Below are 25627 nucleotides of genomic sequence, written 5' to 3'. Positions count from 1 at the left end.
GATTTTTACAGCAGTGTTAGGCAACATTTAAACTTTTATAGTTTTGAAATATCATCTCTGAAATGCTACTGAAGGACAACATGCAAATTTTGCAGTTGTTCCAAGCAATTCAACTTCTGCAACAATACGTTAATTTTAATATCAGGGTTGGATAAACTGTTCAGTTCAGACATATAGGTATTACGCGTAACGATTTCAGGAATGAGCAAACGGTGCAGTTCAGACATTGCGTGCCACATGGCGCGCAGCAATTTAAGGTGCGTCTGGGTCTTCACTGCGCATGCTTACTTGTTGCACATTCAGTCCCGGAGAATCCAACATCACAGACACAAATACTGGCTTTCTTTAAGAACGGCTCGCAGTATCCATTGTTGCTACAATACGGACAGCCTCCACTAGCTTTCGTGCAACCCTCGGGAGAGTTCACCACCTTCAGTGGGTCTTTGAGGTCGTACATGTGCTTGTTGTTGGTAATCTTTCTTATGCAGCCAGTGAAGCCCGTGTAGTTGAGTTTCGGATACGTAATTTGAGGGTTTTCAACGCCTCCGATTTGAAGTGGCCAAAGACTGTTCAAGTAACTGAAAGAAAAACATTGATACTGCTGTTAACTTTAGGCCCAGGCCAAACGTCGAACTTCACATGAGTCGAACCTTATGCAAATGAGCAAAACCTAGCTATTGTTTTTGGTCATTTGCATTAGCTAGGTTCGACTCATGTAAAGTTCCATATTTCGATTTAATTATTTGATATAACGAATTTATCTTTCAGAGTTACGGTGTTCAGTATGACATGTACAGGAGCATGGGGCAAATCAGTCTAAATGGGTCTCCGACGGGAGGTGAAAGAGTCAAACCACGACGTTCCACACACTGATCTGACGCTGCATCTACCTTCTACTCGTGGCTAGCTAGGTAACCTAAACGATTTACCTTGCATGTCACGAGTTTCCTGTAGCCTGGTGGTCTGAGCATCTTATTGGTGCGCGAAAGGTCATCAGTTCGACGGGGAAATCACAATATTTGTCGCATTACCAGTTTTCCATACATCTTTTTTTAGACTCTGACTTAAATAAGTGCGCTAAAAGACAAATGAGCTCATAAATACTTACTAGTTGGTTCCCCTGATATCCCCTGATATTTTGCATTCGCTTTCATCTTCCACCAACTCATCTCCAAGCTGAATCAAGCGTGCGTTCTTGCAGTGATCAATTATAACCGTAATGGTCTGTGGAAAAAAATTCCGAAGTTTCAAATCTCACGTTGAGGTACATAGTGCTGCTTTAAAGGGACCCGGTGTAAATTCATAATCAGTGCGTTTCCTTAAAATACAAGAGCGCCGAATTGAGACATGGAGGTTAGACATTGTTCAGGACCATGAGTACTTCTTCTGATATGATTAAACGTTTAGATGCCAGCAAGTTATGAATCGTAAATTCATGAGTGGTCGTGTCAGAAGAGACATATATGATCGTGCACAGCCCTTAAACCGTTTAAAACTTAATTTTTTCAAACCTGCCTTGGTTATGTGTTTGTTTAATAATTCATTTAAAAAACTCATGCAACCTATTATCTAAGCAATCAAAACAAAAACGCAGTTTTCTTGATTATTAATTTTATTTTTCCCGTGTTTAATGTTTTTTCACCCTTGGCACCGATAACACGTCTTCCCGCGCTTGGCACCGGTTGCATATTTCTCGCACGTAACACAGCAGGTACTTTTTTAGCTCTCGGTTGTGATTGGTTCATTGAGATATCTGCGTTTGTTGCTATTTGCCATATCATGCGATTAAGCTTTTTGAAAAACATGTTGATGTTCATCGTAACCGACAGGACATAAATGTTACCTTCAACTCTTGGCGCACTTCAACGGAATGCCATTCCCCATCGTCCAGTCGAGGACCACGTGACATTGTTAATGTCAAAGGCTGGGCTCCTAACGATATGACGACACGGATGAATCCACCATACAGCACAATAACCATGAAATCACGTGACTCACCAAAGCCCACTGTCAAAAAGTGAACAAAAAAACAACTTTGTCACATTTCTTCACTGCAATAAATATTTTTATACCATGCCATAGAAAATACAGCCAATCAGAATACAGGAAAGCCGTTGTATATTCGACGGTATTCAACCCAACCTTCCCATCGTGCGCTGCGATCTTATTCTCGATGAAATTTAGTGAGCGTATTTTCTATGGCATGGTATAAAATAGTTACACAACACTTTCTCGTGGTATGCTATGGAATATCCCACTTGTCACTTGTATTTTCTTCGTATACACACTCGCCTAAAGGCTCGTGTGTATACCGAGAAAATACAAGTGACTCGTGCGATATTCCATAGTATACCACTCGAAAGCGTTGCATAACTAGTATTTATACCATGCCATCGAAAATACAGCCAATCCGAATAGAGGAAAGCCGTTGTATATTCGACGGTATTCAACCCAACCTTCCCATCGTGCGCTGCGATCTTATTCTCGATGAAATTTAGTAAACGTATTTTCTATGGCATGGTATAAAATAGTTACACAACACTTTCTCGTGGTATACTTAACAATTATCCTGCGAAATCGCGCGGAATATCGCCTGATACTTAGCCGACGAGGCCGTAGGCCGAGTTGGCTAAAATCAGACGATATTCCGCAAGATTGAGCAGGATAATTGTTTTATTATTCAACAAATTGTCAACGAAACACATTTTGCAGAAAGAAAAACTGTAATTATGCAGCGCTTTACAAGATTTCGGAATAATCTTCGCAACCTACGTATAACGCAGGATATCTGTTATGTACGGATGACAGATATCGTTAACATTTTGACCATATATGGGCAGCGCGCGCATGTGTTGAATAATAATATGGAATATCCCACTTGTCACTTGTATTTTCTTCGAGGAAATACAAGTGACTCGTGGGATATTCCATAGTATACCACGAGAAAGCGTTGCATAACTAGTATGAACACAGTTTCTAATTGTAGCTTTTACCATAAATCGTACATACCTTCCAATAACGGTCCTTGATAAAGAATAAGTCCATCTGCAACAAGTGTCGTGAATTCCAACGTTACGACGTTCCTTTCGTAGGCATTCAGCGTATGGAGCCAGATGTACGATTCTCCCAGACCTCCCTCGAACGTGCGAGTCGTCATTTCACAGAGAGGCCCGGTAACTAACCCGTTTGATTTGTGCTTGCACTGGCAAATAAATCCTGTACACAACAAAGAGAAAAATAAATACGAGTAAGGCTGATACTTAATTCAAACGCGATCGTTTAATCCTATCCAGACGAGGGAAAGGTCCGGACGCTTCAAAATTAAAGCGTAGGTCGTAACTTGCGGAGCAATTTTAAATTTTTAAGCACAATTCCTAGTTTGGTAATTTAAAAAAGCCTGCCGCATTTTCTCGCTGTCTGTTGATAAATGACCCCATAAATAATCGACCATAGAGCACTTATTTCTTCAAAAAAGAGGTAGAATTTTCACAAAAAAAAAACCAGAACTTGGCAACTTACTCGAGCAAATTTGAGTTCAAAGTTGCGTCAAGCAAACTGTCAATCAATATTGGAACATTGCACCACAACATCGCAGTTCCCATCAATATAGACTTTCTCAAAGTCGATCGCGTCTCATTTCCGGTTTGGTGGTACGCACACAGTATGAAAATTTGGATTTACGTAAAATTAAAGGTGGTTAAATGTGGTGTAAAGTTGGTTATCATCAATTAAATGTTGTTTAAGGTGGTTAAACCGCCCTTTACGCTACCGTCTGTCACTGAATGTGATTTAAATTAAAGTTGGTGTAAATGAGTCTCTTTATCTGCCCTAAGCTTGAGTGTAAAGCTGGCATAAAGGTCAGCTTTGAAAAATGTATAGTTAGCGTAAAGCTGTTTAAATTCCAAATTTACGCCAGCTTTACTTGAGCTTTACATAACAGTAAAGTTATGTTTTCATGCTGTGATATGGTAGTAGGCTAGGTGCTTGTATGCAGGTCTACTATCAATAGAACATCCAGTTTGACTGTAATAATACTTACCATGTGGCTCCACGTCATGGCATATCCCGCCATTCAAACAAGGCTTGTCTTCGCACCTCTGACCAGCCATGACACGACTCCCGAAGAAAGCTGAGTAATCCGCTTGAAGTTGAACATCCATGGAGACAAACGTGAGCGAGCTGTCTGGCGCAGGAAATTGGCCGTAGTCACCGCTGATCACTGTGAATGTGTTGAAGGCCTTCACCACATTCTTGCAAATACCAGTTTTGTTTGTTTCCTTAGCGCAGGTGTCAATGCCGAAAGCACCAATGGTTAAACCTGTATTGAATGAAAAAAAAGGGAATTAAAAGTGGCATCTTCCACATAGTGACTATCGATCCTACTGATTCCAGATTGAATTGGAAGTAATGTTGGTTTTTGTGGAGGTAGGAAAACCGGAGAACCCGGAGAAAAACCCTTGTAGCAAGGACGAGAACTAACAACAAACTCAACCCACATATGACACCGGGTCTGGGAATCAAACGCGGCCCATATTGGTGGGAGGCGAGCGCTCTCACCACTGCGCCACCTCTGCTGCCCCATGGAATGCACGAAATACGGAGATACAAATAACTTGCTTGTTTTACGTGTTGAAAAGTTTTTTTGTATAATATCTTGAAATCAGTTTGAGATTCTTCTGAGGGAAGTTAGGCAATCGGATTGGTTCTTACACTGTATTCTATTCGTTAATAGGACAAAACTTCGCGCATATGGGTTAAATGAAATTTTATATACCGCTTATGAGGAAGATGTGCAATGTGCAATGTAAAATGTGGCTCGGGTCCGATTCCCGGACCCGGCGTCATATGTAGGCTTAGTTTGTTGTTGGTTCTCGTCCTTGCTCCGAGGGGTTTTCTCGGGGTTCTTCGGTTTTCCTCCTTCCTGAAAAACCAACTTTTCAAAAATTCCAATTCGGTCTGGATAGAGAACCCGCATGAACACCAGCTAGAGCTGAGGTGGCTTTCTCTATTTTTTTTTAAGAATTTTACAACTAAAGCTCTATCATTAAGTTAATTGGAGTTAGTTTTCTTTTTCGAGAAAGAGGACTTGTATAAACTGTTCATGCTTCTTTTAAAGTAATTTTAAATTTATTAAATTAAGCCTGTTCTATTGTGTATCAGTAACCTTACCTATTTGTTCAAGAGAAGCTCTCTTTTCTATCAGCGTTGTCAAAACTTCCGTTGAGCTCTTGTACAACACCGCCAACTGTACGTTGAGAGCTTCCGGATTCTCTTTATCAGTTTCTATGCTGAAGATAAGAACATCGTGATGCAGCCTGAAATCGTCTCCATGAAATACGAAAATTTCGTCCAAAGTTGTTTGAAGCGTGGAATAATAATCACCGACAAAGATAGCTTCTTTGTGGATTTTCAAAAACTGCACTGTTGTACTCATGCGCACAGCTGTCTCTGAGATATTACGAACGATGACATTTACAGCAGAAAACACAACCTTAGGCTGCGATGCATCATTTCGATTTTTCTCTGTAATGGACACAAAAAGCCCGTAGTTAAAACGCCAGTTACCACTTGGGATGTCTTTTTGGGCCGATAAATGGCCAGTATTTGCATCAATATTGAAGTAAGATCCTGGGTTTTGGCTGACAATCTTGTACCCATTTTGATCCACTTCGAAGTCATTGTCTTTGTAGTAAACTTTGCCTATGTCACCACCTGCAAAATTACCATGATAAGCGTTCAAAATAATCGTCATCGAAGCATTGAAAGGCTCGTTGTTGTTGATAGAGTCCTTAACATTAATGTACACGACAGTAATGTTACTCATAACCTGATTGCCATTGTCTGTTACTTGCACCCATAGCTTCCATTCCCGCTTGATTTCGTAATTGAATTCGTATGACCCTGAAGAGTAGATCTCAGCCGTGGTGCTGGTCTTAGAACTCGGCTCTATATAAAAATTCCCGTCTACTGTGCCATTGAGTATCTTGTAATCGAACGGCGGTCCGTTCGATGGTTCATCCGGGTCATAGGCACTAAGTTTCACAACAAACTGCGGTACTTTGACTTTTTCGACAATGCTTCCTAAGTAAAGAGGCGGGACGAAATGCGGTCCATTGTCATTAACGTCAAGTACTGTTACTGTCACGACGCAAGTGGCAAAGAGGCCGTCTGCATCCTCCGCTTTTATCTCCAATATGTAGGTATCAATGGCCTCTCGATCTAGCGGAGCGATTGTGTATAAGTGACCTACACTTGCATTGTTCGGATCTGGCTCGACAAAAAAGAGATCGGCAGGGTCTCCAAACTCGACCGTAAACCACAGCTTCGTCTCAATGGCTACATCGACATCTGTGGTTACCATACCTAACAACGAGGTGCCAATGGCTATGTCTTCTTTAACAGTGATGCTATACTCGTCTGGCTGGAATACCGGGGGATGATCATTTGCGTCGAGGATGGTGATGAACACCGTCGCAAGTTCTGAAGAGGTTTGTTGTGGAATACCTTGGTCGGACACGTTTATTTTCAAGGTGTAACTAGTTTTTGATTCATAATCTAACTCTCCTGAAACCAAAATCTCACCAGTTGCGGGATTGATGTAAAATGCGTAAGGCTCGTTTCCAGAAACGATAGTAAATTCAAGTCGTGCGTTGAAACCGATATCTTCATCTGAGGCGCTCACTTTTGTGACGAAATATGCAGGAAATGCGTTTTCTGGGACAGAGGCTCTGTACTCCATGGGATCAAACTTTGGCTTGTGATCGTTAGCATCTTCTACTCTGATAGTCACAACTGTAGTTCCGCTAAGCGGGTTTACTCCCTTATCCGTCGCTCTGACAGTAATGTTGTACTCATTTGCGTCATTTTCCCTGTCAAAGGTCATAGTATTGGTTATAAGACCGGAATCTTTGTCGACTGCAAATAGACCATTGCTGTCGTCATCTAGAGAGTACGTTAGGTCGGTGTTCCCGTCTACGTTCGGGTCATCCTCGTCAACAGCTTGCGCTATGGTTACACTTGTGCCTGGAGGCTTGTTTTCTTCTATCGTACCAATATAGGGCGGGTTTGGAAAGTATGGTGCTTGATCGTTGATATCGAGAACCACAATCTAAAGCAAAGGGAATTGTGTAAATTTAAAAATGAGTGTGCTTTTCATGACATAAAAAGGCAAAATCAATAAACTTCCTCCAGACTTAATTTTTCGCTGCATCAAACGCCCATGAAAGAACTGCTCTATAGTTTTCGCTTTATTTTACCCGGTGTGTAAATGGTTGACACGTTGAACTCTGGAACGAATGGTGACAGTTACCCACACCATCCAGTGTTTACTAACGAACTGTCAGAGCAAAACACTTTTGAGGGGAGGGTGGTATTGGCAATACATCTAGCCGCTCATGCTTCCTCTGAAACTGGATGAATTAGACTGGGCTTAGGTCACACATCCTCCTTGAGTTGACAATATAGGACTTCCAACCAGAACTGTACGTGGCTCTTTACTCGATTGGCGCATTATCGCATTTTTTCTTAAGATTGATGTAAAAACTCTTCTTAAGAAGATTTTTTTTCTTCTGATCGGAGAAATAGGCAATAGTAACCTTAGAAAGAAGTTACAAAAGCCTTCATCTAGAGAAAACGATAACCTTTGAGAACTCATACAGCGACCTTCTTGTTAAAACAGAAACCAAGATCAACATTTCCAAGTTTGGCCATAACACACCTTAATGCCAGCCACTCCTGTTCCTTTGCCATCAGATGCCTTGACCTGAAAATACAGCACAGGAGTTTCCTCTCTATCCAGCAGTCTCCCACTTGTCTTTATCTCACCAGTCCTGGGCCCAATCGTGAAGTACATCTCACCCTGTTCGTCTAACGAATAGGTGATGGTGTCTGAAGTCGTGTCTATATCTGTGGCAGACACAGTCAGCACAAGCCGATTTGACGGGGTACCTTCCATTACGGACCCGTCATACCGGAGCTTAGTAAACACCGGGGGGTTATCATTGACGTCTAAAACCTAAAAAGCGATTAAAAGAGACTCCAAATAGTTAGCTTAGTTTTACCAAGGCTTTCCCGTGAAGCTGCAATCGTGGCCAAAAGGGTTAGGGACACTTGCCTTAGTTGAAACCTTATATTTTCAGTGTGCAAATTGAAAATAACCGATAATTAAGGCTCACAAACATTTCCTTAGAAAGGTTCTTCCCAAAGATCTCCTCCCGCTGTACTAGCAAGCCGCAATGACGAGAATAACTAGTCTTGTCATTTTTTCCTTAAGGTATCCCCTCTTAAAAGTGGCTAAAATAAAAATTAACCCTTTGAGCCCCCCACAGTAGAGCATCAAATATCTCCTAATCGTATCACTGCATTTTAACACGTATAGGTCGCGAGGATTAAATAAATTATTAACTAATTAAAGACGAGTTGTCTTGTTGTTTAGACAGCAACAGCAACAGGTATGGAGACCATTTATGTAACCATGTTGGGGCCTAAAGAGTTATAAAGAATATAGAAGGGCTTGGAGAAAAACAGTGAGACTTAGCCCACTTAAATCTATTACATTCAGCTTTTGGTACTAAAGGGTTTTAAAGTTTTAGCTATCCAAATGGTAATCCTAATACTGTTATAAAATTGCGATAATGCAAATTTCTCTTACTTTGATGGTCACGGTTGCCGGCGGTTGAGTAGTTTTTCTGCCATCTGTGGAGATGATCTTTAGTTTGTACTCCTTGGTCGTTTCGAAGTCCAACTTGTCGTCAACAACAAGCTCTCCTCCACTCCTCAAGAAAAACGCGCGTGCTTCATTACCATCTGAAATGTAAAAGTACACCTTGGCGTTGGAACCAATATCGCTGTCTTTCGCAGTGAAGACGTGTATAACTTTGCCCATAGGTGCATCCTCCTTGACGGTGAGTGAGTATTCAGTGGGGTCGAAGATCGGGCCGTTGTCATTATCATCCACGACTATGATATCAACAGAAACTTTTCTTTCCAACAAACGAGATCCCTTATTGCGAGCCATACATGTAATTGAAAGGACTTTCTGATTTGCCGCCTCGCGATCAAAACGTCGAGTAGTTCTTATAACGCCCGTGTCACGATCGATGGTGAATAATTCACTGGGTGGATCAATGGAGTATGTCACTTCTCCCCCCGGTCCTGAGTCTACGTCGTGGGCTTGAATACGAAGGACTGCAGTGTTCGGGGGAGAATTCTCCAGTGCTCTACCCTCGTACCTTTCTGCTCCAAAAATAGGGGAATTGTCATTGACATCCGTCACATTTATCTGCACAAGGCACGTGGAAATCAGACCAGTCACGACGTCTTTAGCGGAGAACTGCATGCGAAATATCGATAGTACTTCGTGATCGATAGCTTTTCCTCCGGTTGTAATAACTCCAGTGTTCGGATGGATGTTGAATAAATCGCGATCTTGTTCAACTTTCCGGTTGGAAGTTAAAGCAAGGTACTTCACCTGGTTTTTGGAAACTGCCTCAATTCTAAGGATGGTCTTACCTGAAAAAGCACACGAGTAAGTAACTTGATGATCCGCGCTAAAACTCTGGTCATCCATAATATGTCACGCCTTGCTTAACTTTTTAAATCATTGTTCCTAAGGGCGTGGTGTTTAACAAACCTGCGCTAGTCAGACAAAACGCGTTGGAGTGCGTGTTTTAATTAACATCTTACAACTAACGGTTTGCAGAGCTGCTCACTAGTTTAGCCATGAAAAATCGCTGAAACCCTAGTGTATAACCATTCAAGTGAAAGCTATTAAGACGGAATCCACTAGGAAGTCGAGTAATATTTATTAAATTGGACAAAAATCAAGTACCAGAATAATTTAAATCCTATTGCGTTATTTCCTACCCTTAATAAAAGGTAAAGATGTAAGTAATTATCCGTGATAACACCAACAACAATTTCTTATCAGAGTCTGAGAAAATGAATGTCAAAGTTCACAAGGTATAGGCAAAATCTCACGTGTAGCCATTTTGTAAATTCGTCTTAAGCGATTCAGTGGAATTCAGCGGAACTTCGAAATTTGTTTTCGATGTTTGGTGTTGTTAGAAAAGATTTCTTTTGATAAGATATTTGACGCAGTAACAAAAAAGTTTGCAATAAGGTGGAAATAATCTGGTACACAATTTCTTATCAGAGTCTGAGAAAATGATATTCAAAGTTCACAAGCTATGGGCAAAATCTCACATCTTTTAAGCGATTCATGGGAATTCAGTGGAACTTCGAAACTGGTTTTCGATGTTTGGTGTTGTTAGAAAAGATTTCTTTCGATAAGATATTTGAAGCAGTAACACAAAAGCTTGCAATCAGGTGTAAATAGTTTTGGTACATAATTTTGTCCAATAACTACTCGAAGTCCTGGCGGATTTCCTCTTAAGCAGTCCTTTTACGTCTTTCTTTATCCTGCTATTCAAGGTGGCACTTATCCCAGTGTCTAATCATTCAAATGAAAGCTGTCCCGCAGTACTTTCACGCGGTACTATTTTTTTCTTGTATAAGGTGTATCTATTTTTAAGGCTATTGATGGAACCCTTGTGTGGGACTATTGAAATGAATGCTATTGAGCACTACTTCTTTTCTGTGGTACTATGTATCATGCTGTAGAAGGCAGTTCTCACTCTGAAGGCTATGGATAGAATCCTGTGAAATCCTCCATTAGCCGTCAGGCATACTTTGACGTGATACCGTTAATTGTGCTGCACTTAGTTCTAACTTTTTTCAGGGTTCCCTATACCTCTTTGCAAAATGGAATCAAGTAAAAAATATTTTGTTTTTCACGCATCACGAATAATTCTAAAAAAAAATTGTTTTCACGTTCACGCCAAAAACGTGGCGATCCCTGTTTAGACTATTACGCTTGGGTGGGCAAGACCAGATATTGTGTCTGTCAAGATTGTGCACGCGGCAAAATAGCTGACAAAATTTTTTTCTGTTTAAAACCCAGCCACAGAGCTAAAACAAAGACGTACGTTTACTAGAATTACCTAAAAAATCGTAAATAAAGTCACGAAAAAGAAGATGATTCACGATTCACGTCTAATTCAACTCTTCGCTTACGGGTCACGTTAAGTTAAAAATTGCGTTCACGCGCACGTCAAAAGATCTTAAAATTGGGAATCACGAATCACGAAAAATAAAAGCCCAAATCACGCCTCCCTTCACGTAAAACGTATAGGGGACCCTGTTTTATGTCTGTTGTTTAGAGTGGTTTTCACTTGAGTGTCGAAAGTAAATTGCGTTTGCTTTGGTTTCGAATTGCTAGGCTTAGTGATTGGCTTAAAAATCTCGCGCCACTTTCTCAGCTAATCAGAACTAAAACAAAAACCAATCGTGACTCGCTCGCGCACGTTTTCCCGCGCTTCGTGGCAGCTACATGTATTTGCTTCGAGTTTTGATTGGTTCACTGGATTGTCTGTGTCCTTTGTGATTGGCCAGAGTAATTACCTTGGTTTTGGTTGTATGACACTTAATTGAAAACTACTCTAAACCACAGTTTCAAATTTGACTTACAACTTAATTGTTCACAAATTACCTGGAGGTTCGTTTTCCGTGACCGTAGCGGTATATACTACCTTGGTAAATTTAGGAGGCTCTATATCCGAAACGTAGATCTTAATCGTTGCTTTTCGTGCTTCAGGATCCTCATCGCTCAAAGTCATAGGCTCTGTATTTGACGCTACGACTGACGAGATTATCATTGCTCCTGTAAAAGACTTCAACGACACTTTGGTCGATATCACGCCCCGGTCTGAGACCGTGAGCTTGTCGTCTGGATCCAAGTGATATTCCACTTTTCTGTTGTCACCAGCATCTGTGTCAAACGCGTGGATGTGCAAGATTGAAGTCCCAACTGGTGCGCTCCGCAAAACACTTCCCGTGTACGTTTGAATATTGAAAAAGGGATAGTTGTCATTCTCATCTTCGATTGTGACTTTCAGCTTGCAGTATCTGAGAAGTCGTTCCTCTTTTTTTCGTCCGTGACCACCGTCTTCGGCTGCGATAACAACCATGTATTCAGATTTTTTCTCTCGATCGAATGTCACGGTACTTTTTAACACGCCGGTGGAGTTATCAATCTCAAAGCTGTATTCGGCGTAAACGACGCTGTATTCCACCTCTCCATTTAAACCGCGGTCCTTGTCCGTAGCGAGAACCTGGGTCACAACCTGTCCTGCGGGAAGGTTCTCTTTCACTTTGGAATCCTCGCACTTTTCGAACACAGGCCGGTTATTGTTCTTGTCTTTGATGTCAATGACCACTGTGGTGTCGGCAAAGTTCCCACCCGGATCCCTTCCTCGAACGATATAAGTGTATTCCCAAGGAGTGCTGGGAAGACTTTGCTTAAGGGATATGATCCCAGTCTTGGAATCTATTTGAAAAGGACCGCTCCCGGCAATGATGGAGTAGGTAGTGTCATCGTGGTCAGCATCCTTGTCTACAACTGCTCCCAATCCAACTCCTACTTCGGCATCTTCGTAGACAGAAAACCTGTAATCTGACTGTTCAAACCAGGGTGGATTATCGTTCGCGTTAGTCAACTTAATTTGGACATATGCCAGAGCGACGTTCGTTGCATTTCTCAAAGTATCAGCAACTTGCACTTGAAACGTGTGAACTTTCTGGCTTTCGAAATCTAACGACCTCGCGGGTGATATCACTCCCGTGTCTGGATCAACAGTGAAATATTCCGTTTCTTTGACTGAGTAGGCCAGCTGCCCTGACGAACAACTGCAGTCTTTGCTACAGTCACAATCTGTAGCACTGACAGTAAGTATAGGGCTTCCTAAAGCTAGATCCTCTGGTATGGTCGCCGTGTAAGATCCTCTTTCAAACGCAGGGTAGTGATCATTGGCATTCAACACAGTGATATTTACTTTCACTTTGGAGGTGAGACCCATGGGGATCAATTCTATTGCTTCGACCAACAGGTCATATTCAGTCGCTTGTGTTTCGTAGTCCAGGAGATGGTTCAACTTAACTTCACCGTTACCAGCAATTTTGAATATGTTACCCGGATCGCCTTCCAAAATGGTGTAACCCACTCTGCTACCCGAGGCACTCACAGCTTCGATTCTTCCTATAAGTGTCCCACCTTTGGCGTCTTCCGGCACCTGTAACCTGTAGCCATCGTCGTGAAAGCCAATAAATCTCGGAGGCAATTGACCCACGTCTAGTCGCACTTTAATAGGGACGTTCTGGCGTCGAGGTATCCCATAATCAAACGGGAGTACCTCTAAGTCGTATTGAGACTTCGTTAGAGGACCGTCAACTTCAAGGCTATCGTCTAATGGGTTGATACCGAATGGAGTGTTATCAGTCGCTAGCTGATAACCAGCAAGTCCATTCGGGCCAGCATCTGCGTCAGATACTTGAAGTTGGAGAGCCGGAACACCTGGCCGCGCGTTCCCATTGACTCTGCCATGTCTTACCTTCATTTCAAGCCTAGGATCATTATCGTTTACGTCTACAACGGTAATTTCTAAGTCAATGTCATTGACAACAGGACCTGTTGACGAGGAGCCTTCTTCTCGGACTGTCAAGGCAAACGCAGCTTGAGTCTCAAAATTAAGCTTTTCCGCCAGGTTTACTCTGCCTTCGTTGTCGACAGTGAAATAGGTCTTCTCCGGATACAAAATCGACAACTTTGCGCCAGGGATGTATCTGGGAACCAGGGCTATCGTTTTACCGACACGCGTGTCTTCTCGGACTCTAACAGCCATGGCGTCTTGAACTGCTTGGTAGTTGGCTAACGCCACACGCACAGGTGTTTTTACGGAATTCGGGGGACTGGCACCGTCGGATGCTGTCACGTCAAAGAACAGTGACGACAGAGGTTCAGTTGATCGCTTGCCTGGAACACTATCTTCCAGTGTTCTTGTAGCGCGAATAACGCCCTGGTTGTCAATAGAGAAAAAGGCATCCGCTCCCTCTGACAACTTGTATTCCATGGACGCCTCATTGTCAAGATCGTACGCTTCTATTTGAGTCACCTCTTCACCCGCATCGATGCCTGCTTCCACTTTACGGTCAATCTGTCCGTCGACAGAGTCGATAAAGAATGGAAGGTTGTCATTGATGTCTTGAACATTGATAGTGACCTTCACTTCTGCCGTTCTGCCTTTGATGTCCCGCGCTCTCACGTGCAGCTTGTACTGAGTAGACGTCTCATAATCCAGCTCCCGGGCGGTCACTAAATCACCCGAGAAAGGATCAATCTGAATGACGCCATCCTCGTTTCCAGACAGTATTTCATAAATGACGTACTCTGTGGTTGCAGCAGCCACTGATACAATCTTACGCCCAGCGGGAATACCCTCTGTGACGTCAAAACTCAGCGAAGGATCTGGGTACTGTGGGGGTCCATCAGGCGGGAAGACATTAACAGCCACCTTGGCCTCATCTTTTTTATTTCGATTCTTGTCATCGCAGGCTTGTACAGTTAAAGTGAAAATGTCTTGCGCGGCTGACGCAAGTGACGTTTTGCCCAGGGTGATAAGTCCGTTGTCACTGTTGATTGCAAAAATACCGTCCTTATTGCCATCTGTGATTTTGTAGTATATCAGGCTGTTAACACCATCGTCCAGGTCTGTTGCTGACAGTTGGAGCACGCGGTAGCCCTGTTTAGCGTCTGCTGGAATCGAAGCTTGGTAGGAAGAGGTCGAGAATCTCGGAACGTTATCATTGATGTCCGTAACTTTGATGATTAACTTGACCATATCTGAAAATAACGAACGAAGACATTGAAAGTAGTATAGTGATTGGGGGTACGAGACCAAAAAAATATTTTTTTGGATCTCTTACACCCCAATCACTATACTACTCCAGTGCTGGATACAAAAATGGAAATCAAATCTCAGATCCGAAAACTGATCAAATCTCAGATCCGAAAACTGAACAAATATCAGAACAAAAAATAGAATCAAACATGGAATCAAAAATGAAATCAAAAATGAAATCAAATATTGGATCCAAAACTGAAATTCAAACCCTAGAAAAACAAGCCTGTAAAACCAAGCCTGAAAAACCAACCCTAACTCAACCCTTGATTCAAAGTAAAAAAAACTTCTTATACTCTTTTTATAATTTTGAAATCAAGGTGCGTTTAAACAAGCCTGAAATTGTAAAATGAAAACAAATATTGGAATTGTATATGAAAACAAATATTGGAATTATAAATGAAAACAAATAGTAAATGATAAAAATTATTGTTTGATATTATAATGCCCGTATGCATAACTGGTTTTACCATCGTCAAGTATATATCTTTTGTCATCAAAACAGCTGAGTGATACTTTATTGATTTCATAGCTGTCGAGTTGATGATTTTGACTCCTAATGGTTTTCATTTTATGATGCATTTGCTTGTTATTGAATAGTGTTTCTTTATAGTTCTGATGTGTGATGTTTTGCTTTATGACATTCTTCTTTATTCCTTTGGCGGTCTTTCCTACTTTCTTATCGTCTTTTATATAGCTATACATTTTAGAACGCAAACCGACGAATTCATTGATAGGCACTCCTGAAGCTTCATCTTTAAACTTACCAATTACCTTTTTATAAGTATTATCATAAAACGGTGAACTTGCAGGATAGTCACTGTTATCGAACTTATCCCTATCATTTATACAGTGCGTTTAATCTGATTTTTTGTTGTAAATGATGCTGTTATTAATATGCTTTTGTGTCAAAAGATGTCTCCATTTACCGGATAATTTATAGTTATAATTATTGCAAATGACACAAAACCATTCCTTTTTAGATGCATATAAAGTCTTGGACCTTCTTTTTGCATCCATCTTGTCTTTTTCAGTAAAATATCTTCGAACTTCAACCATTTATATATATACTTTAGAAATTTTTATATATTTTTAACCGACAGTTATGGTAAATTTTTAATGTTATATATTTCTTGTGATTCGTTATTTTTTATATATATTTATGACTTTTTTAAAATTATGGTGATTAATATTTTATAGTTCAAGGTTAAACATCTGCATTATTGTCATGGTTTCATAATATTTGGTTCAATACAATAGATTCGAATGTTCTATTGTTTATATTAACTAACCAATCATATTACAATAAACTTTTATACAAACTTTTATATAAACGTTTGTCATAAAATAAACTTTTATTCTCAGAATTGATTCAAGATGCCTAAGTCAATAAGCACGAATTTTATATATGTTGTAGATCCTTCATTGGTATCCAACTATTAAAATCATCATTATATCCTTTCCACTTCACTAAAGCTTGTTTCTTCTTATAATCCCTCCGAATGACTTTATCAATTCTGAATACGTCCTGTTTTGCTTTTAACAGTTCAGGTTCATAAAAACTTCCTTGTATGTCTTCATTATTGAGATCTTTCAATTTGTAAGTAATAGGATTAGTGTATTGTATCTTATCGATGGTAAAAATTTCTTCTGTCCAGTTTGGCGTGTACCCTTTATCGAAAATATTTCTTTTATACTTCGATATTCGAACCTTATCACCTATTTTGAATTTCGGTTTCTGTTTTGATGTTTTCATATCACCGTATAAATTGAAATATACTAAGCCTTCATTCTTTTTCCTCGATGCTTCTACGGGTGTCATTTTAATGCTTGAGTGTTTGGTATTATTATACTGTTTTAACAGCTTGGGTAGCATATCGAGGTACGTCGTATTACCTTGAGCAGTGAATTGTTTCCACATTCGGGTTTTAATTGTCCTATTCCATCGTTCGCATACGCTACTTTTCTCTTCATTTTCGGTTGAGTATAGTGTTATACCATTCTTTTCCAAAAGCTCCTTCATATTTTTATTGTAATACTCTTTCCCTTTATCAGTCCAAAGATATTGAGGTTTACGCCCCTCTTTGAATATGGTTTTGAATGCTTGAGTTACAGTTTCACCTTTTTTGTCTTTTAGAGGCACTATCCAACCATATTTACTGAAAACATCCAGTACCATGAGAAGATATCTATATCCCTTGTTCCATTTACTAAACTGTTGCATTTCGACCAAATCCGAACACCATATTTCATCAATATGGTTAACTATAACACGTCGTTTAGTAAAGTTACGTTTTATTGCTGTATGTAATTCATCAGCTAATTTTTCTTGCCATTTTTCTTCACCTGTCGTTTTTTTACGTTTTTTTTTGGCTTAACACCCAAACCCAACTTTTCCTTTGTTGCAATGGTATTACGAGCAATAGCATGACCCCATTGTCTGTCTTTCCACGGAATAGAATCGAGGGCTTTTACCATCTTTTTATCAGCTTTGTTTTTGCATTTAACCTGATCTTTTGAGGGTTTATTTGCACAGACGCTGTAATCTACATCATGTTGCATCGATACAGCATCTGTTTTACCAGTTGGTTTTTGATATATCTTAAGTATTTTACCAGTATTTGGATCCCATTTGACCTGTTTTTCAAGAGGATTCCCGGGACCGGTATATTTATGGCCGGGTATAACAAAGCCTTCTTTTGGAGCTACTTTCAGAATAGCTTTGTGGATATCAAAACCCTTACCCTTTTTATAGTAATCAACATTGTCTTTTACACCTTTGAGAGTTTGACCTGCTAAAATTCTTGCCATTGAAGCAAAGCTAGGTGATGGAGTTACAAAATTTGATGCTACATAGGCTATTTTATCAACAGTAGAAGGGCCTTTATAACGAGCAAGAGCTCCGCCACTTTGACTTTTGACAAATTTAGTTTTAGTAATACCACAAGAAATGCATTCCGATTTGAGCATTAAACGATTGTTTTTTGTTCTCACATATTTTTCAGAACCAGGAACTGAATTAGTTTGTATTTTTTCACGTACACAATACGATTTAACCATTATATATATATTGATTAGATATTAATCGCAATAATGATTAATCCATTTACCGTTTTTATATTCACTGTAATTGCATTTTGGATCGGTATTTTCGTTAGCATACGAACCTGCTGGCTTCCAAAAACTCTTTGTTTGAATACCGCTACGAGGGTTTACTATGCCTTTTACGATATCTCCCGACCAATACTTTTTAAATAAATCCTTATCACCACCAGTTATACGCATAATGAAGCTAGCAATGTCTTGGCTCTGTTGAAAACCAGGAATTTTTTCCCCGACCTTTTTGTTAATCGTTTCACCAACTCCTCGCCCCTTTTTCTCACTGACAAATTTGGTTTTAATGATTTTGCATTCTAAGCAAACGCAACGCATCATAAGTCTTCCGTTCTTTGATCTTACATATTGTTCAGAATTAGGTACACAATTTGTTATTTTTCTTTGTTTCACACAATACGATTTCATATATAATATGATTACATATTTTTGAAATAATTGCTTATAAAACGTTCATTGTACATTGTGTCAGTCATTGATAATTGCATTAATATATCATGATACTCTCTATCATAAACCAATGCTTGATGCAAGAAATAAATACAATAATACCCACAAAGTACTGATTTGATATTCTGATATTGTGTGTTATTATACAAAACTTGTTTTATCCCATCTTTCTCAGCTCTCATTTTAAATTCATTTGGGTATGGCATTCCGAAGCTATCAAAGTACCACAATATGTCTTTTTTAACACTAGGAATACAGGCAACCCAGTGGCTACCAACACCTTCATAGCTGTCTAAATTAATGATACATGGGCTATGTTTTTTAGGCATGTGTTCATCTCTGCTGTATATCCCTGTGATATTAATATTTAAATACTTACACCATCTCATTAGATCATTGTTACTTAGAGCTTTTTTGATAAATGTAGGTTTTTTTACTTTTTTTTTGGTTTCAAGATCTTTTTTTTTGGAAGCACCAATCCACCTGTTCTAAGAAATTTATCATATTCACCCCAAGAACCGATGAATGGTGGCGGTCTGTAAGATAATGCATCTTTCTTATTTGGTAGTTTAATTTTGCCACCGTTTTTTGATCTTTGTTTCCAAATGATTTGTGGTGAATAATAAGGGTATTCTATTTGCATTCCTGTCCCTCCTTGAGGGGGAGTGACTTGAATTCCTTTTCCAATCACCTTTCGCATTTTACTTATTTGTGTTTTAGATAAACTCAATGTAATGCCTTTACCCTCACTTTTTACTTTATTATGCCGTGTTATTTGTCTTTTTGTAAGGTATAACTCAGTATTACCCTTCTTTTTGATCTGATGCTTATCAATCAATAAACTCACTTCACTTGAATTTTTGATTGCTCTGGCTAGCTTTTTCATTTGGCCTTCTGTTAAAGGAATATATGTTGAAAAATATTTTGTGCTCATAGTCTTGCTCTATATATAATAGTGTTAGATTAAATATTACATAAAAATAAGTTCATTCCCAATTTTGTCAATTACAATTTTTTCTTCATAAAGAACTACAGCGTATATCATATAATCGTCAGTAGCTTGTACATTCAATCTGTAATGAAACAATAACTGTTTTGGATCATCAGTAACCGATTCCTTATGATTTCTTAAATCGAAATAGATAACAGGAAATAATTCAGAATAATTTTGTAAATTTAACTGAGTTCCTGTATTGTAGTCGTTGGTTCTGAATGCATATTCTTGAATGTCATTATATAATCTTGGTTTAAAATCACAATCATACTCTAGTTCTGGAGTAAAATATGAATTCCCAAGTTGCAATCGACAGGTAGATAGTGTACATGCATTATCACCCGCATTTATTTTAAAAGTATCAAAAATAAAGGGATTTTCTAATTCATTATTTGACTTGTTTCTTTGCAGATATACAAAAACATGTTTTGCATTTTTAATAGCTGGTGTAATTTGATATATCCCAGAAATAGCAGTTGTTGGTGATGAATGTTTAATAAATTCTCTTAAATATGTCCATTTTGTTGCTGTTAAAAAACTACTATTCACTAATTTTTGTCCTGCTGATGTAAAGTTCAAACGTGGTAACCATAACTGAAAATCTAGAACCACATATCGTGTTTCAGCACCCCCAACTCTGTAAATAAATTCTCTATCATCATTTAGTGTTATGTTTAGTTCGATTTGCATAGGTGGTATCATTTTATCTAGTAGTTCTTGAAAAATGGAAAACCTATTCAACGGAATACACGCATATACGTCTTTTGATTGTGCGCACAATTCACCTCTTTTAATTGCTCCTACTTTTGGGGCTGTTGTCAAATTGCCCACTAATGCAGCTCTATCGTCAAGATACCAATTAAAATTGGTAGCTACTGTACGACTATAGTCATCAGAAAATTCAAGCAATCCTTTTATGAAACAGATTTTATGCAGGTCATTACCATCGTAAGGTTTTTTACCTCCTGAAGTTATCATAATGTGATTTATAATACTGGAACTATCATTTATCGTTGACGTTAGCACAGGTGTTTCTAGAGCATTGGCATCGATAGCTGTACCATCAGCCTTTTTTTGAAGTTTGTATTTGACGATAAAGTATCCGTTATACCAATCGAACCAAGAAGAACGATCAGTCATATTGAATATATACCCTGTTTTTTCCTGATATAAGCCATTTGCCGGCTGAATAATGGGTGTTTGCAGATTGAATCTGAGATAATCAACTTTTTCAACATTTTCTATGCTTCTGAAACTCATTTATATTATTAGATTAGATAATTTACTTCAATTGTGCTAATCGTTTCAAAATAAGATCCCCAGCTTTTTCACTTCTATTTAACACGGTTTTTAAACTTTTCTTTTGTGCTTTGATTATTGGTGATTTATTGATATCTTTTATCATTTTTTTAGAATATTGTCCGATATTTGATAAATCATTAGTTATTAAACCTGATCCTTTATGGCGATATTGATATAAACCTTTTTTAGGGTTATAAAATTTTGACCATTCGTATACTCGATTCATTTTATATTATTAGTTTAGATTAATTCACCTCTTTGATAACGATATGAAACGCCGTATCGATTTCATTTAAATCAATGGGACGATTATACGAATCGGTTATATATAGTCTGATTGAATCAATACTATTTTTATTAATTGGTGAAAATTTTAGTCGTCTTGGTTGAAGAGTGAAAGGGAATGATCTACGAATGCCTTGTGCAATGATACTAAAACAAAATAATACATCTCTGGATTCATCTGTCAAGGATCTGTTAGTCAAATCGCAATGAATACATATCATATCAACGCTCCTTGTTAAATCAGGTATTTTGTCACTTATATTACTCCCTGAAGTTAAAATTTTCTTTTCAAAACCCAGAATCAAATTAAAGTCTGATACAGATAGATCTAATTCATAATTTGGCTTTATGGTTATTATTGTTCTAAATAATGATAAATCAAACGTAACTGAAAATGGATAATTATCACCATCTTTACCAGTTGTATTTTTTAAAAAAGTATCAATGTCTGTATATGAATACATTCCATTAGGAAATTCAATATTTTTAAAACTTGTATCACTACCAACGGTTTTTCGATATCTTATTTTAGTATTAGTGAATGAGGATGCGATATTGTACCAACTATATGTCATCGTTATAATCTCATCCAGTGCCATTTCATAATTTTTATTTTGATCCAAGAAAAGTGGCTGTTCAAGATAAATAGTGAAATCATGTGCTTTCTGATTATAATTATTGGCTTGTCTTTTCGCCCTGAATGAACTAAGTATCAAATGTTTTTCCATTATATATATTTAAATTAGATAAAATAGTTGTTATAAATTTTTTCATAAAGACGCTTTGTAATTCTTTTCACTCTTAACAGTTCATCTATTATTGTAATACCTTGGTTTTTTAATTCATAACTCGTATTTCCAGCGGATATGCTTCCACAAATTATATCCAATTTTTCAATAAGTTTTTCAGGGTCTCTGTAATAAATAGCCTTATAATTATTGGCTAGACCACTGCCTCCCCACTCATCTTCTTCTCTATCAGAATCAGGCGCTGTGTCCCTCCTCATACCCTCTATCTTTTCAAATAATGATTTTTCTATAGCTGGTTTTTTCTTATATTTAGTTTTACGGGGGGTCTTTTTTAAATTTTTTGATTTTTCCTGTAAATCCGAATCAGTAAAAGGAACCCGTTTGTACTCCATACGTTGTATTTTTTGCTTAGTTAATAACAACTGGTTTTCAATATTGTTAATTTGTTTTGTAAAATTATCTGATTGTTTTAATAGATCATCATATGATAGCCCACGATACTTTCCCGTTTTAACATAATTTTTTCCACTCTTATTTAATTTTCCAAGCAAAACATTAATCTGCCGTCTATCTTCCGCAAGATTTTTACGTAGATTGTTTAATTCCTGTTGGTCAGTCTTATTAATCGAAGTGGGATCCCATTCTTTTCTCTTCCGTGTTGTTGATTGTGCTTCAAAATCGGGCATTTCATCTTCATCCTCATCTTCATCAATTGGTATCGGGGGTGGATAATTGGGCATTTCATCTTCATCCTCATCTTCATCAATTGGTATCGGGGGTGGATAATTGGGCATTTCATCTTCATCCTCATCTTCATCAATTGGTATCGGGGGTGGATAATTGGGCATTTCATCTTCATCCTCATCTTCATCAATTGGAAATTCTGGAAGAGGGTCACGCTCTTTTAACCCTTTATTATTCAACTTTTTAGTTGCTTCAATTTGTGTATCTAGACGAGATGTTACTGGTTTAAACATTTTTGTGAATTTGATTTGTCCTAATTCATCTGCCAATTTTGAAGACATTATTTGATTATTAATATTCTTGATTTGATTTTCAACTTCTTCTTTTTGATCAGCAATTTTTTGCCAAGCTAATAGACTCATTTATATATATATTAGTGTAGATTATTATCAATCTTTCATCAGTCTTCCAGAAGTCTTTCATCAGTCTTTCATCAGTCTTCCAGAAGTCTTTCATCGGTCTTTCATCAGTCTTTCATCAGTCTTTCATCAGTCTTTCATCAGTCTTTCATCAGTCTTTCATCAGTCTTCCAGAAGTCTTTCATATTATATAACTGATATATATAATATGAAAATACCAAATTATGACACTGAAGACGATATAGTCTCGAACTTTAAACAAGTATACGATTTCATGCCAAATCAATGTTTTCGTATGCTACTTTGCGCTCCGAGTAATATGGGAAAGACTAATACTTTAATGCATATGATTTACAATTTATTATATTTCGATAAAATATATTTATATGCAAAAAATTTAGACCAGTCTAAATACCAGAATCTTATCAATGTGTTCCAACCAATAAGCGATGAAGCTGGTTATAACATTATTGAAGCTAGTAACGACCAAATAATTCCTGTTTCTAAACTAAATGATGATAATCAAAAGCTCGTGATATTTGACGATTATGTTTGTGATAAAAATCAAAAACCATTAATCGATTATTTTATACAAGGGAGACATAAAAACTGTAGCGTGATATATTTGTCTCAAAGCTATTTTAAAACGAAAAAAGACATAAGACTTAACTGTTCGCATTTCTGTATTTACGAATTCCCAAGTGCTAATGAGAGGGCACTGATATGCCGTGAAAACAGTATTCCAAAAGAGCTATACGAGCAAGCAACTAAAGACCCATTCAGCTTTTTATATATTGATAAACCACGTAAATTCATAACAAAAAATTTCGATGAGAAGATTTAATCTAACATATTAACAGAAAATGGGGTACATTAATGACGAAAATGATTTTATGCATACCAAATATTCTCAAAGTGCAAAACCTGCAATTGGTTTTAAACAACTGGGAGCTGATTTCGATATGGATAACAAAAAGATATTCAGGTTAAAGACTCAATCCGATGTAGCCATCGATGCTGACTATGAATCGTATAGGCTTGATTTATCGTCAGCTGTCAACAAAGGGTATCTTAAATTGAATTGTTTGACAAAAGATGTTGCTGGAAACGATTTCGATGCCAACCAAGCAACGATAAACAACAGTGCACCGTACTATGACGGATTGTACCAAAAAACAAGTCTAGTATCGAAAGAATACGTTGATTTAATGGACACCAACCTTGAACAAAAAATAGATAGTAAAATACAAAATAAAGCTGATCTAGATACCCACGATGAACAAACGTTTAACAGCATAATAAATGTTCCGAATTTCGATCAAGGATACAGCAATATGTCAAACGTAATGAATAAAGAATATATTGACTCCAGAGACGCGCTTAAAGCGGACAAATCGTACGCTGATGATACATATTTAACGAAGAAAACAGGTGCTATTTTAGCCAGCAGTAAGGCTTCGAAGGTATATGTGGACAGTACTTTTCTAACTAAATCCGTTGGTAATGGCTTAGCTCAGAGCATACAAAATAGGCTAAATATTCACGGTAGTAACATGATGCAGGCAAATCTCGATATGAACGATAATCGCATAACAAATCTAAGCAAACCAATATATGGAACCGATGGTGTAAATAAATTGTATGTTGACAGTTCACATATTACCTCTATTGATAAAGGAAACGTTTTCAATAATATAATGATTGACAGTGATAATCAACTTAGTGAAGAGAATGATATCGAGCTTGGAGATTTAATTCATCATCCAAATCCTGTTCATCAAATCAATAAAAAGGTAATAGATACAAAATTACTTCTCGATAGTTCGAAAAATTACTACTCAAGCAGATTAGGTATCAACATGTACCCTATACCAATTAATTATTATACAATGGCATTTGAACTCTATTTTCCAGTTGAAATAGATGAGAATAGTGTTGATATCAGTGTTGTGTCATTGATTGATACTGTTAATAAAGTAACTACACGAGTTTATAACGGTTATAGTCGAACAATAGCTCAAGTTCATAAGTATCAACAACATAACAACAACTATCTCTATGTCGATATCGTTTTAAAAATGAAGTCAGGACACTCGTATATACCAAAACTGCAAACTTATATTATAATATATGGGATTAAGAATTATGAAAGTAATGTTGAACCCAGTATATACGATCAGCTATATTATGTTGAAAATGATAGAATAGCTTTCAATGCATCAATTGATATGAAAACACATGCCATTCATGGTATTGCAGAAGGTACTACTGATGATCAAGCTGTTAATTATAAACAGTTGGTAAGTCAAATCAATATTCTCAAAACAACTCTTGAAAATCAGATTAAATTATTACAGTCCAAGAGTTTTTATAGTGAAATATTTGAGTACTATTTCGATCTAACGGATGCCTCTAAATTCATCATGTCAGATAGCAACGGAGCTGTATTGTCTGGATTAAATGATAATCTTGTCTTTAATCCCACAAAATTGTTAGCAGATTTTGATCCAACTATGGGGTTTATGAATGATTTTGAAATTAATTTAAATGAAAATATCACTGAATCCAATGACTGGACTATATATATGGCATTTAAATATGACTATAAGCCCAGTGATAATAAAAGGATTAAAATTGAATTTATCGATGGTGATAGCTTTAGTTTTCCGTGGGTTAAAGTGGAGCATAATAAGCTATTCCTCGATTATGATCTAGATTCATATACAGAGCAAATTAGAGATGGTTATATAGGTAAATATATGAATCTCTGGTATACAAAGATACAGGATCAATTTAGAATCGCTGTTTGCGATAATGTTATGAGTATTGATCAAACAT

The 25627-nt window shown here is 37.8% G+C and overlaps 1 protein-coding gene across 1 annotated transcript in view; it reads right to left on the bottom strand.

The window, feature by feature from the left end:
- The window catches only part of LOC144660141 (protocadherin-like protein), a 58270-nt gene that overhangs the window by 5978 nt on the left and 26665 nt on the right, over positions 1 to 25627 (bottom strand). The window contains exons 8-16 of the mRNA XM_078520700.1: positions 11549 to 14734; positions 8651 to 9510; positions 7718 to 8014; positions 5170 to 7108; positions 4040 to 4318; positions 3010 to 3216; positions 1844 to 2007; positions 1109 to 1224; positions 289 to 578 (exon numbers count right to left, since the gene is read on the bottom strand). Coding sequence (XP_078376826.1) covers positions 289 to 578; positions 1109 to 1224; positions 1844 to 2007; positions 3010 to 3216; positions 4040 to 4318; positions 5170 to 7108; positions 7718 to 8014; positions 8651 to 9510; positions 11549 to 14734 — 7338 coding nt within the window. The remainder of the gene's footprint in view (positions 1 to 288; positions 579 to 1108; positions 1225 to 1843; positions 2008 to 3009; positions 3217 to 4039; positions 4319 to 5169; positions 7109 to 7717; positions 8015 to 8650; positions 9511 to 11548; positions 14735 to 25627) is intronic.

Source organism: Oculina patagonica, chromosome 7 (assembly GCF_052425735.1).
Source record: "Oculina patagonica isolate OP01 chromosome 7, crgOcupat, whole genome shotgun sequence".
NCBI lineage: Eukaryota > Metazoa > Cnidaria > Anthozoa > Scleractinia > Oculinidae > Oculina > Oculina patagonica.
The sequence above is the reverse complement of the archived record's forward strand: the minus strand, read 5'-3'. Positions and strand labels throughout refer to the sequence as shown.